This window comes from Haliotis rubra, unplaced genomic scaffold, assembly GCF_003918875.1.
Source record: "Haliotis rubra isolate DU_JTF1 unplaced genomic scaffold, ASM391887v1 Scf111, whole genome shotgun sequence".
NCBI classification, from domain to species: domain Eukaryota; kingdom Metazoa; phylum Mollusca; class Gastropoda; order Lepetellida; family Haliotidae; genus Haliotis; species Haliotis rubra.
In genome coordinates this window covers 1,831,246-1,855,009 of record NW_025765015.1, presented here as the reverse complement: position 1 = coordinate 1,855,009, position 23,764 = coordinate 1,831,246, and the positions used below count along the sequence as shown (strand labels likewise).

The window sequence follows — 23,764 nt, the reverse complement described above, 5'->3', positions numbered from 1 at the left end:
AGGTGATAAATGTACTATGTTGTCAATATATCAACTTGCCTATAGTGTACCTAATTTTTATTTCAATCGATTTAACATTCCCATGCATTTAAAGGGCAGTTTACAGGAGAGAATTTGGTACCAAAACAACAACTTAAGATTTTTTCAGTTCAACAACAGAAATCTGAAATAGTCTTTAAATTTATGCTAATAATACAGGTGGTGTATAAATATGAATTAACGTTTTTCTTAAACAAATATATGTTGAATGTTTGTGTTACTTTACTTAGTTATCGTTTCTTTATTGGAGAAATATTAATATAAATGTTAAGTCTTGATAAATAAGTTTCCCGTCATGCATGCACATCTTTATCACAGCGTCCACTATGACCAACTATTTGCAGTCGATTGTTACAAAGGTTTATAAGTTTTTTTGTGCTTGAAAAAGACAGAGGTTAACCTTTCATTAGTTTAGAAAGGGTTTTTTACAGAACTTGTAGAGATGTTGGTATGTCTTACCAACAAGTTTACAATATTGTAAACAAATCAGACAAGACAGGGACCGTCTCAAAAGCAAAACCGGGACGTACAACCATCCATGACAACTTTGACAAGGGAGTACTTAGACGGGCGGTCTACAAACTTTAGAATAATAATAATGTATATATTCAAAAGAAGCTACACCAGTGACTTCATTAAATCTTTGGCCAATGTTCACAACTAGATTAAACTGACCGAATTACATCCATATTTTTGCAATGAAATATACTGTTGACATGCAAAACATTTATTAAAACGTTGCACATTTCTACAATCAATCGATAAGATAACACAAGTGATAGGATTCTTTCCAATGTACAGTACTTCGTATGTTTATTTCAAAACAAACACACATACACAAGGGGCGGTGGGGTAGCCTAATGGTTAAAGCGTTTGCTCGTCACGCCGAAGACCCGGGTTCGAATCCCCACATGGGCACAATGTGTGAAGCCCATTTCTGGTGTCCCCCGCCGTGATGTTGCTGGAATGTTGCTAAAAGCGGCGTAAAACCAAACTCAGTCAGTCAGTCAGTCTAGTATTCCTTCCCAACTGATCTTATTGACCTTCTTGTGTTCAGCTGCGGCAGCTGTTGATGAGATGTGGGAAGCTGCAGTACCTGGACCTGTCCTACACCCCCATCTCGGACGCAGCATTCAAAGGGTACGTATAGTCATCCTCCACTAAGTCAAGTGCATGAGCATCTGAGAGGCTGAACTTCATGGAAGTTTATATTGTCTGAAACATTTCCTGACACAACCAATCTGTTCAACATGTAGCCTCAGTCGAGTCCTGGCATACATTCATGACAATGTATTCCTATGGAAGAATAACAGTACATCACTTTCTGTAATAAAGAAGATGTTAAGCAATCTGTTGTTATCCTTCTTTACTGTTCCAACCTCTAAGTGTCCCTTTAAGAAGTTAATGTATTTTTATTATGCACTGCATTCTATGCAACAAACTAAAGTAATGAGATGTTGGAATGTTTCAGTCAAGGGACATTAAAGGATGCACCTTAATTTCTCTTGTAAATAACATGGGATATTCTTCACCGAGTCACCAGTGATGGTTTTGGATCGAGGAAATAATTCAGCAATACAGATCAATATGCTTATGAAATGCCTCACATATGAGGAAGTCTCAACTTAAAGGAGATTACTAGACAATTGCAATGTTTTGCTGGGTGAAAGATAAAGTCATCAGAAACATGTACACCAATTTTTAATTCAAACATATGGTTATTTATGTTTAATCGCGAAAACAGTTTCTGTTTTCTGAGCTTCGGCCATTATTCATATTCCGCTGGAACTCACGTGACCTTTCCACTCGTGACGTCATATGTGACTAGAGCCTGCCATATTGCCAAAGACCAAGTGCTACACTAATACAAATCGATGGTGTATTGCGTTGCCTGGGGATGCACGGCATCATCGAACAATGGAAAGAGACCCTATTTCTTCCGTTTTCCGAGTAAAAAGATTTAGGCAGGAGAAATGTTCTTATCCATTCGGGCACATACGAAAGAGACATGCACACATTGGTTATGAAACTCCCAAAAGCTAGGATGAAGAAGGAAGCAGTACCCATGAGATTCATTCCTTGTTAAACCTTACTGTCAGTGGTATTTCAACATAGATAAAATCAAGTGCGATTTTGATAAAATAGGGTACCAGTCGAATTGCCCCAGCTACAAAATGCCCCAGCAAATTTGGTCAAATTGCCCTGGATTTCTTGACAAATTGCCCCAGGGTGGTAGTCAAAATTCCCCAATTTATTTAAAATGATTAAATATAGGCCATAAATGCATAGTTTTTGTCAACTTTGATATCACGTCTTCATATATAAGTTATATATATATATATAGTTATGAGTTTGCTAAGGGAACATTTATCAGAATATCAGAAATATTACTTCCTAATAACCTTGATACTGGCTTGTAAAATTAGGGTCAGAACAGCTGGGACGTATTGAAAACATTTGGATCATAATGTGACTTGAATTTTGTCTTGACATAGAAAGCTGAAATTGTAGGTACATTATGTTGCTTTAGGTAGCATATCTGCACTCGACTTGGACATTTGTTGATACAGTCGTAAAGGTGAAAAACTTAGTTCCCATTACTGCTTCAATCAATTTGGATGATACTTTATGTGGATTTTTCTTGCTGTGTAATAATGTTCTGTTATGTTTCCAGATTAAAGATTGTATTTAACCAAATATTCTATCCATAAAATTGACCACTAAACACAGTCTTCATATCAGCAGCCCAACTTTCTGTACCTATGCATAACAAGCTCATCATATGAAACAATCTGTTCATTATGAAGATAAATGGTGAGTTATAGTGCCTTCAGAGTAGTACCCCTTGCCTTCAGCTATGTTTGGTACACGTTACATGTGTCTTCTGTCATTCTGATTCAGCCTCTCTGAAGGGTGCTGTTCCCAGCTGAGACACTTGGACTTGACAGGATGTGTGAACATTACGGACATCTCCCTCCAGCGACTGTCCCAGGCAATGACCTGCCCCCACACAGGCAGACAGCACAACCCTGTTTCATGTGACACGTTTGACATTCAGCATCTCTCACAACATACACAAGTACCAACTGGAACGCTGCCTTATTCTGAGATGAGGAAGTGGCTTATCTGTGATGCAGTGCTAGGAGATTTGTTTGAGCGTAGTCAAAAGTGTTCTTCAGAAACTTGCTGTGGTACAGAGAAACCAAAGACATTTGAGCAAAATCTGAAGTCTGTCCAAGTTTCACAGGCCACTCTCACTCATTGCAGTAGCTCTGACATCAGACAATTAGTAAATCAAGTCAGACAGCATTTTGTTTGTAACAAAAGCCTGACCAGCAGTGTTTGCGAGCAGTGTGAGAACAGAACTGGCCTAGAGTACCTGAGTTTGTCGGGCTGCTACCAGATCACGGACGTTGGCCTCAGGTAGGCATCTCACATCTCTTGCACTGAAAGTCACTGTTGCTAGGACTTGGTTTTACACAGTGAATGCCATCCAAACTGATTATGTTAGTTAAATGGAAATTAAGGGGACTATCAAAGTATGAAATTGTCCACAGTAGAAAACCAGTGGGATGTCTTATTCAATAAAACTATTTGCTATTTGTTTCACCTGCCTGTGGCAATGGCATTATTAATCCAGTAGAACATATCTCTCACATGAGTTATTCTCTCTCCTTTAACATGTTTTAATATATGTAACTCTTATGTATCAGTATCATCCAAACATTTTACAGTTTGAGCTTCTCATAACGACCAATTAGGCATTTAGCCAATTCCCAAACAAAATATGGTTTTCATTTAAAGAAGGAAGCTTAGGGCATCTGTTTCAATTTTTGTACTGTAATTAGTCATTGTTGTCCACACTTGTATACTTACAGACCACCATCATGATTATCATATAGCTTAATAGTCACCAAAATGATTACATTACTTCAATATCACCCAGTCTTTGTAACTATGTAACAAGGTCCCCAGCATTCTGTTTCTCGTTGCAATAGTCAGTGAGAGTGGATTGTGTGGTCAGACTAGGTGACCAGACGGAGGACATGGATTGGTGCTCATGCTCTCTGTCAATTGTGTGCCTGGCGTATATGGACAGGCCATTATGATGTTGCTGGAATATTTTTGACTGCAGCATTGAACTTTCAACACCATTTTTTCTCTCAGTCTACCTGTGAAGATCCAGGTTGGAATTGGTTTCAGCAACCCATGATTGTTGTAAGAGACAACTAACTGGATCTTGTGGTCAGACTCGCTGACTTGGTTGACACATGTCATCGTATCCCAATTACACAAATGTACCTCGATTGATGCTCATGCTGTTGATTACAGACTGCTGCCATATAGCTGGAACATTGCTGAGTGCAGCATTAAACAACAAACAAACAAATCTCTCAGGCTTTGGGTGTGTCTCCGTGAAGACCTTTAATTCTTTTGAAATGTTTTAGCCCTTTACTTTCAAATGTTTAGTTGTTAGACTTTGATGTGTGAATTTGAAATAGTAGCTTCTTTTTCTTAAAAACAGAGCATTGTCTGAAGAGAAGTGTGTGCGGTCACTTGCTTTCCTGGATTTATCGGGATGTGTTGGCATTCGTGCTCGTGGCCTGTCAGACATGGTGAGTGCATGTCAGCACCTGGATCATGCACAGCTCTTCTACTGTGACAATATCGCTGATGACCCGTTTGCCAAGTCAGCCAGTGGATGCCAGAATCTGGGATGTTCTTCTCGCTTCTGCTGCCGTCTGGGTTATTAAAGGTACTTGCTGTTTTATTGTCTTCTACAGATTGTTATCCCCTGTCCAACAAAGTTGGTGAGGATATAGAAGTTGGCACGGTCTGTCCAACGCTGTCCATCATGCAGATCTGGAACACTGTGATAACTACATGTCAGCATATTCTACAACCTAACTGTCAGAGATACTAACTATATGTCAGCATATTCTACAACCTAACTGTCAGAGATACTAACTACTTGTCAGCATATTCTACAGCCTGTCAGAGATACTAACTATATGTCAGCATATTGTATAGCCTAACTGTCAGAGATACTAACTACATGTCAGCATATTCTACAGCCTAACTGTCAGAGATACTCACTACATGTCAGCATATTCTACAGCCTAACTGTCAGAGATACTAACTACTTGTCAGCATATTCTACAGCCCAACTGTCAGAGATACTAACTGTATGTCAGCATATTCTACAACCTAACTGTCAGAGATACTAACTACTTGTCAGCATATCCTACATCCCAACTGTCAGAGCTACTAATTACATGTCAGCATATTCTACAGCCTAACTGTCAGAGATACTAACTACATGTCAGCATATTCTACAACCTAACTGTCAGTGATACTAATTACATGTCAGCATATTCTACAGCCTAACTGTCAGAGATACTAACTACATGTCAGCATATTCTACAACCTAACTGTCAGTGATACTAACTACTTGTCAGCATATTCTACAACCTAACTGTCAGAGATACTAACTATATGTCAGCATATTCTACAACCTAACTGTCAGAGATACTCACTACTTGTCAGCATATTCTACAGCCTAACTGTCAGAGATACTAACTACATGTCAGCATATTCTACAGCCTAACTGTCAGAGATACTAACTACATGTCAGCATATTCTACAACCTAACTGTCAGAGATACTCACTACATGTCAGCATATTCTACAACCTAACTGTCAGAGATACTAACTACTTGTCAGCATATTCTACAGCCTAACTGTCAGAGATACTAACTACTTGTCAGCATATTCTACAGCCCAACTGTCAGAGATACTAACTACATGTCAGCATATTCTACAGCCCAACTGTCAGAGATACTAACTACATGTCAGCATAGTCTACAGCCTAACTGTCATAAATACTAACTACTTGTCAGCATATTCTACAGCCTAACTGTCAGAGATACTAACTACATGTCAGCATATTTCTACAACCTAACTGTCAGGAGATACTAACTACATGTCAGCATATTCTACAGCCTAACTGTCAGAGATACTCACTACATGTCAGCATATTCTACAGCCTAACTGTCAGAGATACTAACTACATGTCAGCATATTCTACATAACTGTCAGAGATACTAGCATATTCTACAGCCTAACTGTCAGAGATACTAACTACATGTCAGCATATTCTACAGCCTAACTGTCAGAGATACTAACTACTTGTCAGCATATTCTACAGCCTAACTGTCAGAGCATATTCTACAGCCTAACTGTCAGAGATACTAACTACATGTCAGCATATTCTACAACCTAACTGTCAGAGATACTAACTGTCAGCATATTCTACAGCCTAACTGTCAGAGATACTAGTCATATTCTACAACCTAACTGTCAGTCATATTCTACAGCCCTAACTGTCAGAAATACTAACTACATGCTGTCAGAGATACTCACTACATGTCAGCATATTCTACAGCCTGTCAGAGATAACTGTCAGCCTAACTGAGAGATACTACTACTGTCACATGTTCAGCATATTCTACAGCCTACAGCTGTCAGAGATACTACTAACTAACTGTCAGATGTCAGCATATTCTACAACCTAACTGTCAGAGATACTAACTACATGTCAGCATATTCTACAACCTAACTGTCAGAGATACTAACTGTCAGCATATTCTACAGCATATTCAGCCCAACTGTCAGGATACTAACTACCTAACAACCTGTCAGAGATACTAACTACATGTCAGCATATTCTACAGCCCAACTGTCAGAGATACTAACTATATGTCAGCATATTCTACAGCCTAACTGTCAGATACTAACTACTAACTACATGTCAGCATATTCAGCATATTCTACAACCTAACTGTCAGAGATACTAACTACATGTCAGCATATTCTACAACCTAACTGTCAGAGATACTCACTACATGTCAGCATAACTATTCTACAGCCTAACTGTCAGAGTCATAGATACTATACATGTCTATTCTACAACCTAACTGTCAGAGATACTCACTACATGTCAGCATATTCTACAGCCTAACTGTCAGAGATACTAACTACATGTCAGCATATTCTACAGCCTAACTGTCAGAGATACTAACTACATGTCAGCATATTCTACAACCTAACTGTACACCTATATGTCAGATATTCTACAGCCTAACTGTCAGAGAGATACTCAACTACTTGTCAGCATATTCTACAGCCTAACTGTCAGAGATACTGACTACATGTCAGCATATTCTACAGCCTAACTGTCAGAGATACTAACTACTTGTCAGCATATTCTACAGCCTAACTGTCAGAGATACTAACTACATGTCAGCATATTCTACAACCTAACTGTCAGAGATACTCACTACATGTCAGCATATTCTACAGCCTAACTGTCAGAGATACTCACTACATGTCAGCATATTCTACAGCCTAACTGTCAGAGATACTCACTATATGTCAGCATATTCTACAACCTAACTGTCAGAGATACTCACTACATGTCAGCATATTCTATAACTGTCAGAAATACTACAGTTTGATACCTTCCGAGATGCAGAAAACTCACTGATGCAAATAAAAGAGATGAGTTCCTTCAGCCATTGTTGTTTGAATCAGCCAAAGGTAGTATCGATCCCACATGTCAACATTCACCATGTGTAAGCCAAGTGTCTAGCTAGCTTATAGGGATAAGTTACATGTCATAACAACACAGGTTGCCTGTGGGGTATGATTCAGAGAGTAATGTCTCCTCCTTTGTAGACTGTATACTGGACGTGCAGTAGGAGGGGCCTGATTCAGCAGGCCATACCTCTACCAAAAGAGGAAAACTTTACCTCTCTGCCATATCCCACCATCCAAAAAGTATTCATTACACAGGTAGTAGGTAGCAGTTTTAGCTAGCCATACCTCTACCAAAGGAAGAAAACTTTACCTCTCTGCCATATCCCACCATACAAACAGTATTCATTCTACAGGTAGCAGGTTGAGCTAGCCATACCTCTACCAAAGGAAGAAAACTTTACCTCTCTGCCATAGCCATCCAAAAAATTTTCATTACACATGTAATACGTGGCAGGTTGAGCTAGCCATACCTCTACCAAAGGAAGAAAACTTTACCTCTCTGCCATATCCCACTGTCCAAAATGTATTCATTCCACAGGTAGCATGTTGAGCTAGCCATATCCTGGTGTCAGGGGTTTTCGACGATGTAAGACAAAAATGTATTTTTTATCTGTAATATCATTTAAAGTTTGTAAGTTTTCCTTATCCTGACTCATGCTCTTTTGCTTGTCTTCTTCTTCTTGCGAACATAGTAGAACACTTGTATCTCCTTAATTGAAGCTCCCTTCAATGTAAAATCACTAATGAGTACTCACCAAGAGTTGCCTCCCTTTGCCCTTGCGCGGGAAAGGCGGCGCCACCTTCTGGCCTCATGCTTCACTCTCTCCTTCTTCGCCCAGTGAGCAGGATGTGAGAGCGCCTGTGTCTCCTTACACACTAAATCCTTTGGTTATTCTTAGTTAGTTACCTCTTATAGGTTACTATAGAGGTGTAACTAGTATCCTTCATTAATATGTATTGATAATTATTCGTATTTCTACTGTTTATTCACGGGATTTCGTGATTGTTCAGCTAGTTTACGTTGATGAAAATCTGTACTAATTGTAGATTATGTTTTTCTGCTGCTGACCCGCATTTAATATGCCCTAGCTGTACTACGCCTTGTGCATTTGCTTCACGTTGCAGTTACTATATTAATCTATCTAATTCTGCTTTTAATAAATATCATCTTTGTGTCTTGAGACGTGCAGCAGATAGGTCACGCAAACAAGGTTTAGACATGGCCGATACATCGGAACCCCTAGCCAGTCAGCTGCTGTCGGACGACCCCCTCCCGTCTGGTGTTCCGCTAGAGTTTCCCTCGGAGGAGAGGCGTGGGATGCAGTCCGCCCTCTCTCAAGAAGCGTCCTGCTTCCCCAGACATCCCGTCATCGCAGCCAAAGTCTAAGAGGGCCTCGACATCTACTCAACGCAGACTCCGTACCCCCAGGGCAGCGTCTACCTCCAAGAGAAAGTCTACGAAGTCTTCAAGAACCTTCTCAGCCGAGATTGTTCCAGCCGCTGAACTGGGCCTCTACGATGATCAGCCGATCATCATTCCCGATCTACGCCACAAGAGACGACCGGTGTCGGCAACAGTTACGTCAGCACAGATCGCCATGCAGCCTGATGTGTCTACACCGATGTCGGACGATCTTCCTGAGGGCCTTCGCGAAGGCTCCAACATAGACGACATCCCAGAGGGACCCCCCGTCAACGTAACGGCCACGACTAAGCCACCTCCGTGAAGGAAGTCACAGACCACCTCGACGAAGGACCCAGATGTACAGCCTTCGCGAAGGCTTTATAGATCATCACCTACCTCGGCTTCATCCTTAGGTTCGGACTCGGACCACCAGACTTCACGGAAGCCTTCGCTAAGGTCAAGTCGTCGCTCCCCAGGACCGGACGCAGAGGAAGCTTCGCGAAGGTCTTCGCGAAGGGCACCATTAACAGGCTCTAAATCATCTTCGTCCAGAAGGACATCGAGGGATTCCACAAGAGCTTCGCGAAGCTATCAACATTCACCTCACAGATCTCCGCTAAGGTCAACCTTTAGACGCAGCTCGTCAGGCCGTTCACCTAGACGATCCCCTCGCCATTCTCCATGCCGATCACCTCGCCGTTCACCTCGCCGATCTCCTCGTAGATCACCACGTCGATCTCCTCACAGGTCACCACACAAGTCTTCACGGAAGTCCCCAGTCAGGTCTCCTTTAACGTCACCCTGTACAGTGGTAGAAGCACATAGCCCACCATCAGAAGAGCATCAACCTCTTATCAGCGATCCCGTTGTAGAAGATGATGGAGGCATCATTTTCTCAGACGCTGAGATACGTTATTGGATGGTTAACAACCTAGACCTTTCTTCACCTTCCAAGAGTGGTAACTCGGCGCATACTTACTTGATGAAGGAAGACGATGCAGACGCCATCACCTTACCTCCGATCGACCCGATTGCTGCGCGGTGCCACAGAATTTGGACACAGCCTTCCATAAAGCCAATGAAAGTTCAAACGCCACACTTACCGCTTTCACGCTTAAGAAGTTTTCAACCCATAATATGGACCCCTTCCTCAAGGCACAAGACATCGATGATAATTACAAAGTGATCAACGATGTCAAGAATAAGAACTATAAGATTGACGATCGCAAGCTGGTTCAGATAGAAACCATGACAAGGCGTATGTTCTTTGGCCTTAATAGATCTAGAACGATCAATGAGACTCTTATCACCAGATTTCGCGGACACGACTTCTGAAGATGATAGAATGATCTACTCGGCACTACTTATGCAGAAAAAGGACCAGCAGTTCCTAACGGATCATCTCACATCAGTCTCAGCAGCGCTAACCTTAGCTCGTCGTCAAGGCCTCCTCGCTTCCTGCAGCTGGGGTGAGCAGTTTACAGCTCCACTCTATACAGCCCCGTGGTCCTCACCATCCATCTTTGACGGAGGAATAGAGAAAGTCTCCAAGGAAGTCACTAAGGATTCTAGAGAAGTCCTTATGATAAAGTCGATGGACACGCTTGCCAGCGTCATCAGGCAGACTTCACAAAGATATTCAGGGAAATCTAAATTCACTGGATTACAGAGAGCACGGGATAGGAAGATGGCCAGCTTCAGGGGAAAGATTCTTTTTGTCGCCCATATGGCAACTACAGAGGAGGATCAGGAAGAGGCAGGGCACCCAGAGGTTCCCGCAACTATAAACGATGAAAGACAGGTTCGGAACGACTGGAGTCTTCCACCCCCAGCCGTTCCAGTACAACCGTCACAAGTGGGTGGACGCCTTCAACTGCACTGGGAGAACTGGGGAATGTTACAAGACCCATATGTCTCCAACATCCTTCAACACGGATATCGTATCCAACTACAGGCCACGCCTCCGCTGACAGTCAACCCTCACAAGTTCGACTTCTAGGCACAACAACTACCAAAGTTAAGAGAGGCTGTTACTTCTCTCCTAACCAAGCAGGCCATAGAAGTACTAGATCAAGTAAACGTCGAAGCAGGCTTCTACTCCCCAGTTTTCCTAGTACCCAAGAAAAACTCCAAGGAGAAATACAGACTCATTTACAACATGAGCACATTCAACAGAGATTATCTACGCAAACCGCCAACGTTTCGCATGATACATCTACCTCAATTACGGCAGTTAATTCGTCCCATGGATTACATGGCCAGTATAGATCTGCAAGACGCGTATCTACACATCCCGATACATCCCGAATCCAGGAAATACCTACGATTTACACTAGACGGGCTGCATTACCAATGGAAAGTACTCCCATTCGGAATATCATCGGCCCCCTGGTTATTCACAAGAGTAACAAAACCTATCGTCACCTACCTACATAGTCTAGGGCTGCGCAGTGCGTTTTACCTCGACGACGGGATACAAATAGATCAAGATCCACAGCATCTCAAACTACAGTTAAACTACATCATCAAGCTACTAACACAGCTAGGATGGTTAGTAAATTTACTCAAGTCGGACCTAGTACCCTCGCAAGATCTGCAATTTCTAGGCATTCGATTTATCACGACTCTCAACCGTATCGTCGTACCAGAAGACCGATAGCTCAAGATCCAACAGACCATTCCTCTAGCCCTACTCTCTCCGTTACCACTACGACATTGGCAGAGCCTGTTGGGTCTCCTCACGTCAGCCCAAGACATGACAGTCAGAGGCAGACTACAGTTACGTCCGTTACAGGTCTTCATCAATGCTCATCTCAACGACCTACAACCATTCAGTCTACCGAAACACCTCAGACCTCATCTACTATGGTGGACTAGGAGGTCGAATGTCTGCGAAGGCATTTGTTTAACAGAGCCGGTATTCAAAACCCATCTATATGTAGACGCGTCGCTCCAAGGTTGGGGAGCTCATCTCGCCAACCGGACGGCTTCAGGGTTATGGAATCAGCAAGAAAGCAAGCTCCATATAAACATGTTAGAGATGAAAGCGGTAATCAACGCCATACTTCATTGGAGCACCATTCTGCAAAAGGCGCGCATCTGATGATTCATACCGACAACTCGACAGTGGCGTTTTATGTGAACAAACAAGGCTCAACGAGATCACTGAACCTATTGACTTTATGCTTTCAACTGTTCGATCTAATCGACGATCTCAACTTACATGTCAGAGCATGTCACATTCCCGGAGCCAAGAATGTACTAGCAGACGCACTCTCTCGGCCACATCTACCGTCACCGACAGAATGGATGCTCCATACAGAAATTTTTGCACAGATTATCAAGCAAATAGGAGCTCCGCTAGTAGATCTATTCGCCACTCGCTTCAACAATCAGCTAACGACATTCGTATCACCAGTCCCGGATCCACGAGCGTGGGCAACGGACGCTCTAAGCATATCCTGGGAAGGCCTCAATGCGTACGCGTTTCCGCCGCCAGCGATAATCCCTCAAGTGTTACAGAAAATCAGACAAACACAGAGCCTCCAACTCACTTTGGTCGCGCCCTACTGGCCAGCCAGAACGTGGTTTCCCATTCTAATTCAAGAAATCGGACAATCAACACTGGAGCTACCAAAGCGCTCGAATCTATTAGTACATCCACACACCAAACAGGTGCACGGAAACCCAGAAGTATTCCAACTTCACGTATGGACTGTATTAAAATGTGTTTAAACAAGAGAGGTTATTCAACCAGAGCGGCAAAAGCAGTCACGCTTGCCTTACGCTATTCTACACGTAACTTGTACGACGACAAGTGGCACAGTTTCGAAAATTACGCAGCTAAAAAGGGATTTACAGCGAGAAATGCTACACATCCACAAGTGGCTGATTATTTGTGTTACCTACGCCAAAACAAACATTTAAAAGGCTCGACACTGTCAACATATCTTGCCGCGCTTAGTTCTGTGATAACTATGAGAACGGGTGTCAAGCTAACCAAGACGCCAGAGTTACTGGCCTTACTACGTGCTTTCCGATTGGAAGATCAGAAACGGAAGTTCCACGCCCCAGCTTGGGATCTTAATATAGTGCTCCAACACCTCACAAGTGAGGCTTATGAACCGTTGGAATCGACAACCTTTGAATTTCTCTCACAGAAAACCTTGTTCCTGTTATCTCTAGCGACGGCAGCCAGGATGTCAGAAATTCACGCACTAGATTATGAGAGGATACAGTTTGATGACAATCAAAACACAGTGCACTTGGGACTAAGATGGGATTTCATCGCCAAAAATCAATTGCCAGGTCAACCAGACAGATTATTCCATATTCCTGCACTCTCCTCGATTCTCGGATCTCAAGATACACTGGACTTATCTCTATGCCCAGTCAGAGCTCTCAAAATCTATCTACGACGTTCCAAAACAAGGCGACGACTTCTCAAACGATTATTCATCCCTTTATCGGCTACAACTCAGACAGAAGTCTCTCGTACCACGATATCTATATGGATAAGAACTGTCATACTTCGCTCCTACAAGGCTGCAGGACTCGACCCTCCAAGAGCATCTAATCCCCATGAGATCAGGGCATTGGCTTCCACACTCGCTCTACATGGTAACTGTTCATTAAATACCATCATGGAAGGCTGTTTTTGGAAATCTGACATGGTGTTTGCTAATCACTATCTGAGAGATATCACCACCGAGGCCGTCTCAGGTATTCACCATTTCGGTCCTATGGTCCTCGCACAGCAGTTGACAGTCCCTCGTAGACGTTAACACATAGTCTTACGCGATTATTATGTATATTTCATACCAGTATTATCTAGCTTATAACTCTACGGAGTTTTAGGGCTATTTATATGCTTAGCTTAAGTCTACTCAGCCTTAAGCCCAGTACTGATGGTTATGTACAGTTGGGTAGCCTCTCAATGTTGGAGTCGTTTTTTATACCTGTATTGCTATTATCATAGTATATTATTATTGTAATACCCCATCTATGGCAGTGTATAAACTTATGGTTTATAGTAGCAGGAATTATCCTAAGTCAGTGCCATTATAAAGTTCCCGTAAGGGGGTTATTACAGTTATATATATATAAATCACTAATTAATTTTATAAATCCAAAGTATTCTGTTCTTTCCCACCTCCGTTTCCGTAGGATTCTACAAGCAAAAGAGCATGAGTCAGGATAAGGAAAAATATGTAATTTTTAGAGTAAAATTGATATTTTATACTTATCCTGACTCATGAGGTAAGCCCTCCCATCCTCCCCACATAACACTTTGGATTTCCCTGTAAATTCAAGTGTTGGGCTCGCTATATCAGGAGAGAGTGAAGCATGAGGCCAGAAGGTGGCGCCGCCTTTCCCGCGCAAGGGCAAAGGGAGGCAACTCTTGGTGAGTACTAATTAGTGATTTTACATTGAAGGGAGCTTCAATTAAGGAGATACAAGTGTTCCACTATGTTCGCAAGAAGAAGAAGACAAGCAAAAGAGCATGAGTCAGGATAAGTATAAAATATCAATTTTACTCTAAAAATTACATTTTTACTAACCTTGAGTGATAAAGGATATATTCATCTATTTCACACAAAAATATCAAGTGTTCCCTACAAAAATAGCGTTGATGAAATCGTATCGGCGAAACTGTTGCCCCTCGTATCATCCGGGTATTTTGTATGGGTTTTCGACGATGAGCCATACTTTTCGCTTCACACTGCGAGGGAGTGTTGTGATCACGTGGCTTCCTATTTATATATTGCCTGTCACCAGCAGACAACTGATCTAACTGAATTTTCGCTTGGTATTATTTGTTATAAAGGGAACTGATTCTGCATCGTAAGTGGTATTAATGTTCTCGGGTAAATAATATTGATGTTTGCTTGCTTTTTATATAACTTTACTTCCCGATTTCCATTGTCAATAAAACTTCTCAGGACAGCGACTTGGCACCCGCCCTACCAGTGAAACTGTTTGTGCACTCCGATTGCACACGTTCTCCCCCGATATAACGCGTGCAATGCAATCGTCGAAATCACCAGAACGTCGAATTCAGCTCGTGTTGGGATACCTCTACCAAAAGAGGAAAACTTTACCTCTCTGCCATATCCCACCATCCAAAAAGTATTCATTCCACAGGTAGCAGGTTGAGCTAGCCATACCCCTCTGCCATAGCCATCCAAAAAGTATTCATTACACAGGTAATACGTGGCAGGTTGAGCAAGCCATACCTCTACCAAAAGAGGAAAACTTTACCTCTCTGCCATGTACCACTGTCCAAAAAGTATTCATTACATAGGTAGTAGATAGCATGTTGAGCTAGCCATACCTGTACCCAAAGTGAAAAACTTTGTCTCTGCTATTTATGTCCAAAAAATCCAAAGGCAATGGAAAACAGAGTATGCATAAGACACACATCTGTACTTACACTATGTACTATGCTAGACACTATGTGTGATACTGTTGATGAATCTACAAGGACAGGTAAACACACCGCTAGAAACAGGGCTGACGTCATGAAAGAGGTGATTGCACCTTCCCACAAGGCTGTAAAGGACAGGTAAACACACCTAGAGGCAGAGGGCTGACTTCATGAAAGAGGTGATTGCACCTTCCCACAAGGCTGTAAAGGACAGGTAAACACACCTAGAGGCAGAGGGATGACGTCATGAAAGAGGTGATTGCACCTTCCCACAAGGCTGTAAAGGACAGGTAAACACACCTAGAGGCAGAGGGATGACGTCATGAAAGAGGTGATTGTACATTCCCACAAGGCTGTAAAGGACAGATAAACACACCTAGAGGCAGAGGGCTGACGTCATGAAAGAGGTGATTGTGGCGTCATGACCTTCCCACAAGGCTGTAAAGGACAGGTAAACACGCCTAGAGGCAGAGGGCTGACTTCATGAAAGTGGTGATTGCACCTTCCCACAAGGCTGTAAAGGACAGGTAAACACACCTAGAGGCAGAGGGCTGACGTCATGAAAGAGGTGATTGCACCTTTCCACAAGGCTGTAAAGGACAGGTAAACACACCTAGAGGCAGAGGGATGACGTCATGAAAGAGGTGATTGTACATTCCCACAAGGCTGTAAAGGACAGGTAAACACACCTAGAGGCAGAGGGCTGACTTCATGAAAGAGGTGATTGCACCTTCCCACAAGGCTGTAAAGGACAGGTAAACACACCTAGAGGCAGAGGGCTGACTTCATGAAAGTGGTGATTGTACATTCCCACAAGGCTGTAAAGGACAGGTAAACACACCTAGAGGCAGAGGGCTGACTTCATGAAAGAGGTGATTGTACCTTCCCACGAGGCTGTAAAGGACAGATAAACACGCCTAGAGGCAGAGGGCTGACTTCATGAAAGTGGTGATTGCACCTTCCCACAAGGCTGTAAAGGACAGGTAAACACACCTAGAGGCAGAGGACTGACTTCATGAAAGAGGTGATTGCACCTTCCCACAAGGCTGTAAATGACAGGTAAACACACCTAGAGGCAGAGGGCTGACTTCATGAAAGTGGTGATTGCACCTTCCCACGAGGCTGTAAAGGACAGGTAAACACACCTAGAGGCAGAGGGCTGACGTCATGAAAGAGGTGATTGTACCTTCTCACAAGGCTGTAAAGGACAGATAAACACGCCTAGAGGCAGAGGGCTGACTTCATGAAAGAGGTGATTGTACCTTCCCACAAGGCTGTAAAGGACAGGTAAACACGCCTAGAGGCAGAGGGCTGACTTCATGAAAGAGGTGATTGTACATTCCCACAAGGCTGTAAAGGACAGGTAAACACACCTAGAGGCAGAGGGCTGACTTCATGAAAGAGGTGATTGTACCTCTCCACAAGGCTGTAAAGGACAGGTAAACGCACCAAAGTCATAGGCTATTTACAGAATAATGAGATCAAAACTTTTGTTGATGGAGACCACACATTTGTATGCCATGGCTGACTTGCTCAAGCTTCAAGCTGAATCACATCGCATACTGAGCAAGTTTAACTACCCAGCAGACTGTCTGTCTAGTTTTAAAGAACAACATCATGCCCATGGATTGGTCCTTCCACTGTGTACAAGTAGATCACTAAAACATGGGATACCCAAAATCTCTTTGATATCTGCCTCAACAACAGGCTCTCTGAATATGTGAGCACAGTGCCAGCCCTCCAGACCCACAGATTGACATCCTATCCATGAGGTGGGAGGGAATGTTTACATATATATTTTCCCCCAACCTGCTCATAGATAGATTACACAGAGTATGGCTGCCTTGAGTAGTGTCCCCTTCACTACTGGTAACTATTGACTGAAAATGCAGGCCTCCAGCTTCTCCACGTCTCTTTCAGAAGTGGTAGCACAGTCACAGAGACCTTCTTAGGGACCGTTCATAATAATTTATGGCTTTTGTGTGTGTGTGTGTGTGTGTGTGTGTGTGTGTGTGTGTGTGTGTGTGTGTGTGTGTGTGTGTGTGTGTGTGTGTGTGTGTGTGTGTGTGTGTGTGTGTGTGTGCGTGTGCGTGTGCGCGCGTGTGCGCGCGTGCGAGAGAGAGATGATGATGTTTTTAAGGGGGGGGGCACCCATTTTGTTCTGGCGAGGTAGGGGGTGTGTGTGTACTAGAGGGGTCATCAATTTTGTTCATAAATATATGTTTAAAATTATGCTTAGAAATTATGGATAGGGGAGGAGGGGCATTGATTTTGTACATGACATGCAGGGGGGTCATTCACATTGTACATGCTCCTCCATAAAAATCATCATCACTCCCCCCCCTAGCCATAAATTATGAACAGTCCCTTATACCTCTACCAATGAAACGCGATCTGTCTAGCCTTGGAGAAACGATTTATAGAATGAAGGTATAACTATATAGTCCAGATGTATTTCTCCATCTGAATGAGAAAGAACTTCTGACGATTGAGACTATTTAGGGCTACTGATCAGCATTGGCTGCTTTACTCAAACATGAATTTATTTATTTGAAATGGCCACTTTAACTGGAGCATTCCTCATTCACAAGTAAGAAATCTAATATAAATATGATTTCCATATTCTTAACAAGTACACATGCTTAAGAATCCTGGGATCTACCAAAGTGGATAGTCAGCTTGTGGCCGTACCATTCATGCAAATGTCAACCTTGTCAGATTGCAAGATCAGATAAATAATTACATTATCATGGTTATTTGACAAAAGTACCAAATATCCTCTATCTTTCTTTCTTTGAATAAATTATTAAATGCTCACGCTGCTTCATCTGATGAAAAAGAATTAAATCCAAAATATTGTTAATACAACACACTTGATATGGATGTGCAACTTCTTTATTATTTACACACGACGTTTCTGGGCTAATACTTGCCCCTTCATCAGGTGAATGATAGTGAACGAAGACACCCTGGTCCTGGTCCCTGGTTCATATGTCTTCCTTCCCAGTGCTTGGTGCATTCACTAATTTCCCTGCAACAATGGTGTTTACCAAAACATGCTGTACATCCCATCACCTAATTTCTATTATTGTACATCTCAATCACCTAATCTCCATCACTGTCAACTTAATCCCTTCGCCAATCTGTTGTAATAACAACTCTGTGGCTTCATGTACATGGGGGCATTAATATCAGTATTGCACACAGGAAGCACAGTATTTATCTAATATATTTCAACATGTTGAATCAATAATACATTGCATGTAATTTGCTTTGCAGAAGATAGTATTCAATGAATTATTCCTCACACACAATTCACATGCCAGTAGAATGTGTTTGAAGTCAGAGTTCAGCTACTACTAATACAACTCACTTAATTCTCAAGCACCGGGCAATGAATTATTCAGAGCTGCCAAGTCTCCAGTCAACACAGTGGCAAGGCTCACTTGTTAAATTATTTCAGTAAGCAGACAAACAGATTCCTAGTTTGTGTGTTCATTATGCATGTTTCTTCGGGGGGAGAGAGTTGTTGGAAAGTATTGAAAAGGTAGGGATGGGCCTGCTCTCTTTTCAAGTACAGTGTAAACACCTTTCAGGTTTTCCTCATCACTTCTGATACATTCAGAGAATGGTGCCATAGGCTTACAGACCATTGTGTATAGCATTAGCCAAGTACTTGGAAGTGATACGATTATCTTAACTTTTCACTTAGTTTAAGTCACTCCTCTTCAGTTACTGATATGTCTGTAAAAAAAAAAAAAACAATAGTTTTTTTTCCTGTATCTATGATTGTCCAGTGAACCATGATTGTGAGCATGGATTTGTAAGGGGAGTTATGGATGAACTGACCATTTTATGATACATTGACATTAGATCAGATATCAGATTTGTATGTGCTCTCCTGTGAATGATATGATCCAGGCGTTAACTAGTAATACAATGCACAATGTATATGGGTGCCTGCTACATAGACACAACTGATTGTTGCAGGCTGGCCTCCCACTGGGTGGACTTACCTTGTGGGGGGGTAGGTGGCAGGCAGCTTGGTGTCTGGGCAACTAGCTGTGAGCTGCACGCAGGCCAGATAAGATTTCAGTATGAGATCTATTGATCTTGTGTGTCGGTGTGGCCATGAAGTGGCTCATTAGTCTGTGTATTGTAGATGCCTGTATCTATCACATAAGAAGGACAGTTTCAAAATCATAATGGGAAATTTCAATATAGAAAATGGAATATGTCCAGATGTTTGTTGTTGCCATGCCCTGCTGTTCTGTCTTTTGTTGACACTATCAGAATGAAAGATACATTGCTAGCAATGGTCAGCTGAACTAGTCAGCTGTTATACCTTGGAGATTGTTGTGCTAGCTATAAGGAAAACCTCTGTAAACATGAAGATGGCAGCAGGTGGCTCAAGTGACTATATATTATTGTGAGTAATCCAAGCAATGTCAACTTGCCTCTAAACAATTCAATCCAATTGAAAGGCCTGTCTGAGAGTTTCATTTCAGACAGATTTCTCTGTGGACAAAATTTTGTCAAATGTTTTCAGTGCCATCTACTGTAGCACAAATATATTGATGTCATTAACCTACATGAAATGAATTGACAGACTTCTCCTTCAAATTTAGGTCTCTTGTATGATCCGTTCTTTTCTGAGTTCAAGGATGGATAATGGATAATGTTGTTGACAGTTAAAGGTATGTTATGGATAAAGATTAACACCAAGCTCCTCTGAGGACAAGCATCCTAATGCAGGTAGTGGCATTAAGAGTAAAGAAGAATTTTTGTATTGTTTATTTGAAGATTATCACTGACAGAAATTCTGCTTTGTTTTATGAATGTCCAGCTGTATGAAGGTGGCCTGTTAGTGATCAGGCCTGCAAGTCTGCATGTGACAATCCATTGATACATCATGAGTATCACACAGTTAGCATATGAACACACACATTAAATAAGTCATCAAGCCTGATCACTCATTTTCTTTAATCACCTCTAACAACAAGCATGGGTTGCTGAAGACCTATTTGAGTCCTGCTCTTAGGTAGATATTCTGTGCTAAATTAGCAATAGTGAAGACAGTGATCATGACTGCTGAAACACAGCTTCGGTGGTATATGGACTCTGAGAAGGCATGTTATAAGGGAATAGAGAAATAATATTATGTTGGTTAATCATGGATGCCTAAAAATTAACAAATTGTTTTCCCAAAACTGACCTCCAATGCAGAAAATGGGTTTTCTCAACCAGTTGCTTATGACAGATGTAAGAGACTAAGACTTTAACTGCTGCACATCAGAAACATCAGTGTGCTGTTGCTCCATGGTGATATCAATATTCTTCTGCACATCAGTGATACCATTGTGCTGTTGTATATCAGTGATTTCAGTGTGCTGCCCATAGTGATACCAATGCTCTGTTGCACATCAGTGATATCAGTTATCTGTTGCACATCAGTGATATCAGTGTACTGTCACCCCATGGTGATATCAGTTATCTGTTGCACATAAGTGATATTGTGCTGTTGCCCCATGGTGATATCAATGTTCTTCTGCACATCAATGATATCATTGTGCTGTTGCCCATGGTGATATCAATGTTCTTCTGCACATCAGTGATATCAGTGGGCTGTTGCACATCAGTGATATCAGTGTACTGTCGCCCCATGGTGATATCAATGTTCTGCTGCACATCAGTGATATCAGTGTGCTGTTGCATATCATTGTGCTGTTGCCCCATGGTGATATCAATATTCTTCTGCACATCAGTGATACCATTGTGCTGTTGCCCCATGGTGATATCAATGTTCTTCTGCACATCAGTGATATCAGTTATCTGTTGCACATCAGTGATATCAGTGTACTGTCACCCCATGGTGATATCAGTTATCTGTTGCACATAAGTGATATTGTGCTGTTGCCCCATGGTGATACCAATATTCTTCTGCACATCAGTGATACCATTGTGCTGTTGCCCCATGGTGATATCAATGTTCTTCTGCACATCAGTGATATCAGTGTGCTGTTGCACTTCAGTGATATCAGTGTACTGTCGCCCCATGGTGATATCAATGTTCTGCTGCACATCAGTGATACCATTGTGCTGTTGCCCCATGGTGATATCAATGTTCTGCTGCACATCAGTGATATCAGTGTGCTGTTGCATATCATTGTGCTGTTGCCCCATGGTGATATCAATATTCTTCTGCACATCAGTGATACCATTGTGCTGTTGCCCCATGGTGATATCAATGTTCTTCTGCACATCAGTGATATCAGTGTGCTGTTGCACATCAGTGATATCAATGTTCTGCTGCACTTTGGTGATAAGTCTGATCTGTTGCACTGTGGTGATTTAAATGCTCCATTGCACAACTGTGCTAACCACTGTGGTGTCAATTAGCTGTGAAGATACTGTGATTGCCATCACAAAGATTTAGATAATACTCCTGCATTTTAATTGCAAAATTCATAAGTTATAAAAGCTTGTAAATGATTAGGCATCATGTATTTTTGATAGTTTATGGCAGTGCTGAAATTATTATTATGATTATCGTGTAATTAGTTTTGCAGCTATATACGAGTATTATTGGCAACCTCGTTTTCACGTAATTCAGTGTTTTGAAATCTGTTTTGGTAAGAAATCTAGCAAAAGATCGTAGCATGTCAGGGTTCGAAATACCCCATATATTAATGTGCCATGGCACGGTAAATATCGAAATGGCACGGATACAAAATGTTCTCGCGCTGCCCTTATGGCACGCCTAATTTTTTAGAGACATAACACACCTTTAGTCATTTAATAACCTAACAAAACACTTATGCAAATGACAAACAAGCAAAAACATTTATTGACTTTATCGCCCAGGAAATCACTGGAATTATGATGGTTGAGGTAAAGAAATCTGTTGGGTTTTTTCATTTACAGTGTTGGAAGTACTGATAGTTCGGTTATTGAAGAAGAAATTGTGTATGTTAGATATATTGAGAAAAGTGAACATCTCCCACAATTCTTAGCTATGAAAGGTGTTGGGAAAGCAGAACAAATGAAGCATAAGAAAGCCATCTTAAACAGAATACATATCAGTGATAACAGAAACTGGTTACATTTCAAAAATAAATTTCAAAAGATGACCATCCTTGCTGCAGTCATTTATTCTGAAAATGTGGGTACACTTGATTTCTGAAAGGCACACCTAAAATATTTGCCTGGTGCCCTAAGGCACACTTAGAAAAAAAAGTATGTCTATCCCTGCATGTTGTTTTGAGCATTATAACATGTATTGCATTCGTAAAACATCATAGGCTAGTGCCATCACATTACGTTATTTGTTTAGAACACAGTTGTTCTTTGTAAGAGTCAATGTCAACAACGTCGCCTGTCAGAACGATCTTGTTTACCTTTTCAAGAGTTTTTGAATTGACCGTAACTTTTTGACATTTCCTCGCTCTAAGCGTCCAGTTACGAAAACTAACTATCAGATATGGATTAATCTTACCTTGTCCTTCGACAAACTGATCATAATCCCTTGACACTCTTTAATTATCCATTCTTTGGTGAATTTGTGATCAGGGTTGAGCTACATGTTTTGGTGACGCCCGCCATTTTAACTTTGTGACAGCCAGTCTATTTCGCAACGGGGTTACCGCTACTTTTGACTCAGATTAGTGTTTTGCATTGTAAAGTTTATGTAATCTTGTGAATTACGTACAGAGGAACCCAGAATTGTACTTGATGATGTATCAGGTCATGTTTCAAAGCCGATGTTAATTCTGATAACGGGAACTATGTGATTCTCACTGTTGTATTCATACACGATGTTCAGCATCATTATTTATGAACGTGTTTTTCATAAATATGACTTCCAGTGCCACTGTCAAATTGTATAAGGGGCTGAGTCATGTTTTTAAACATCTTATGTGTCAGATAACTCCAACTGCCTCCTGACATCTGTAATCTTCCTCTTTGAATTGTCTATATAATTCCCAGCCGATGCTGCTTGTTGATATTACGTCCCCTCAGCAGGCAGCAAGGACGTAGCAAGACGTAGAGAGACACAATTGTTGATCTTATGATATTGGAAGGCATTTAATGAATTAATTACACATAATTAATTGATTGGTAAAAATAGTCATTTTCCTACCTGATTACCTCCTGAGATAATTCGACTTCCTCTTTATTTCAGTGGTTTCATGTTGTGAAAGTAGATCCCTCAAAAGAATAAGAACGTAACGGGGCGTAATATCTCGTAATTTGATTGGTCTAGAACTGACATATGACCATTTTCTCACACCTATA

At 41.6% G+C, this 23,764-nt stretch overlaps 1 protein-coding gene and 1 long non-coding RNA gene across 2 annotated transcripts in view; one reads left to right on the top strand and one right to left on the bottom strand.

Annotated features, from left to right (window-relative positions):
- LOC124288157 (F-box/LRR-repeat protein 5-like) overlaps window positions 1–23,764 on the top strand; it is a 72,680-nt gene that overhangs the window by 36,761 nt on the left and 12,155 nt on the right. Inside the window, exons 7-9 of the mRNA XM_046724739.1 lie at window positions 1,097–1,179; window positions 2,941–3,462; window positions 4,565–4,795. Coding sequence (XP_046580695.1) covers window positions 1,097–1,179; window positions 2,941–3,462; window positions 4,565–4,793 — 834 coding nt within the window. The 3' untranslated portion in view covers window positions 4,794–4,795. The remainder of the gene's footprint in view (window positions 1–1,096; window positions 1,180–2,940; window positions 3,463–4,564; window positions 4,796–23,764) is intronic.
- Window positions 6,457–6,824, bottom strand: LOC124288174. Its single transcript, XR_006901404.1, has 3 exons — window positions 6,734–6,824; window positions 6,610–6,657; window positions 6,457–6,484 (listed from the first exon to the last, which is right to left on the bottom strand). It is a non-coding gene; the product is annotated as an uncharacterized LOC124288174 (long non-coding RNA).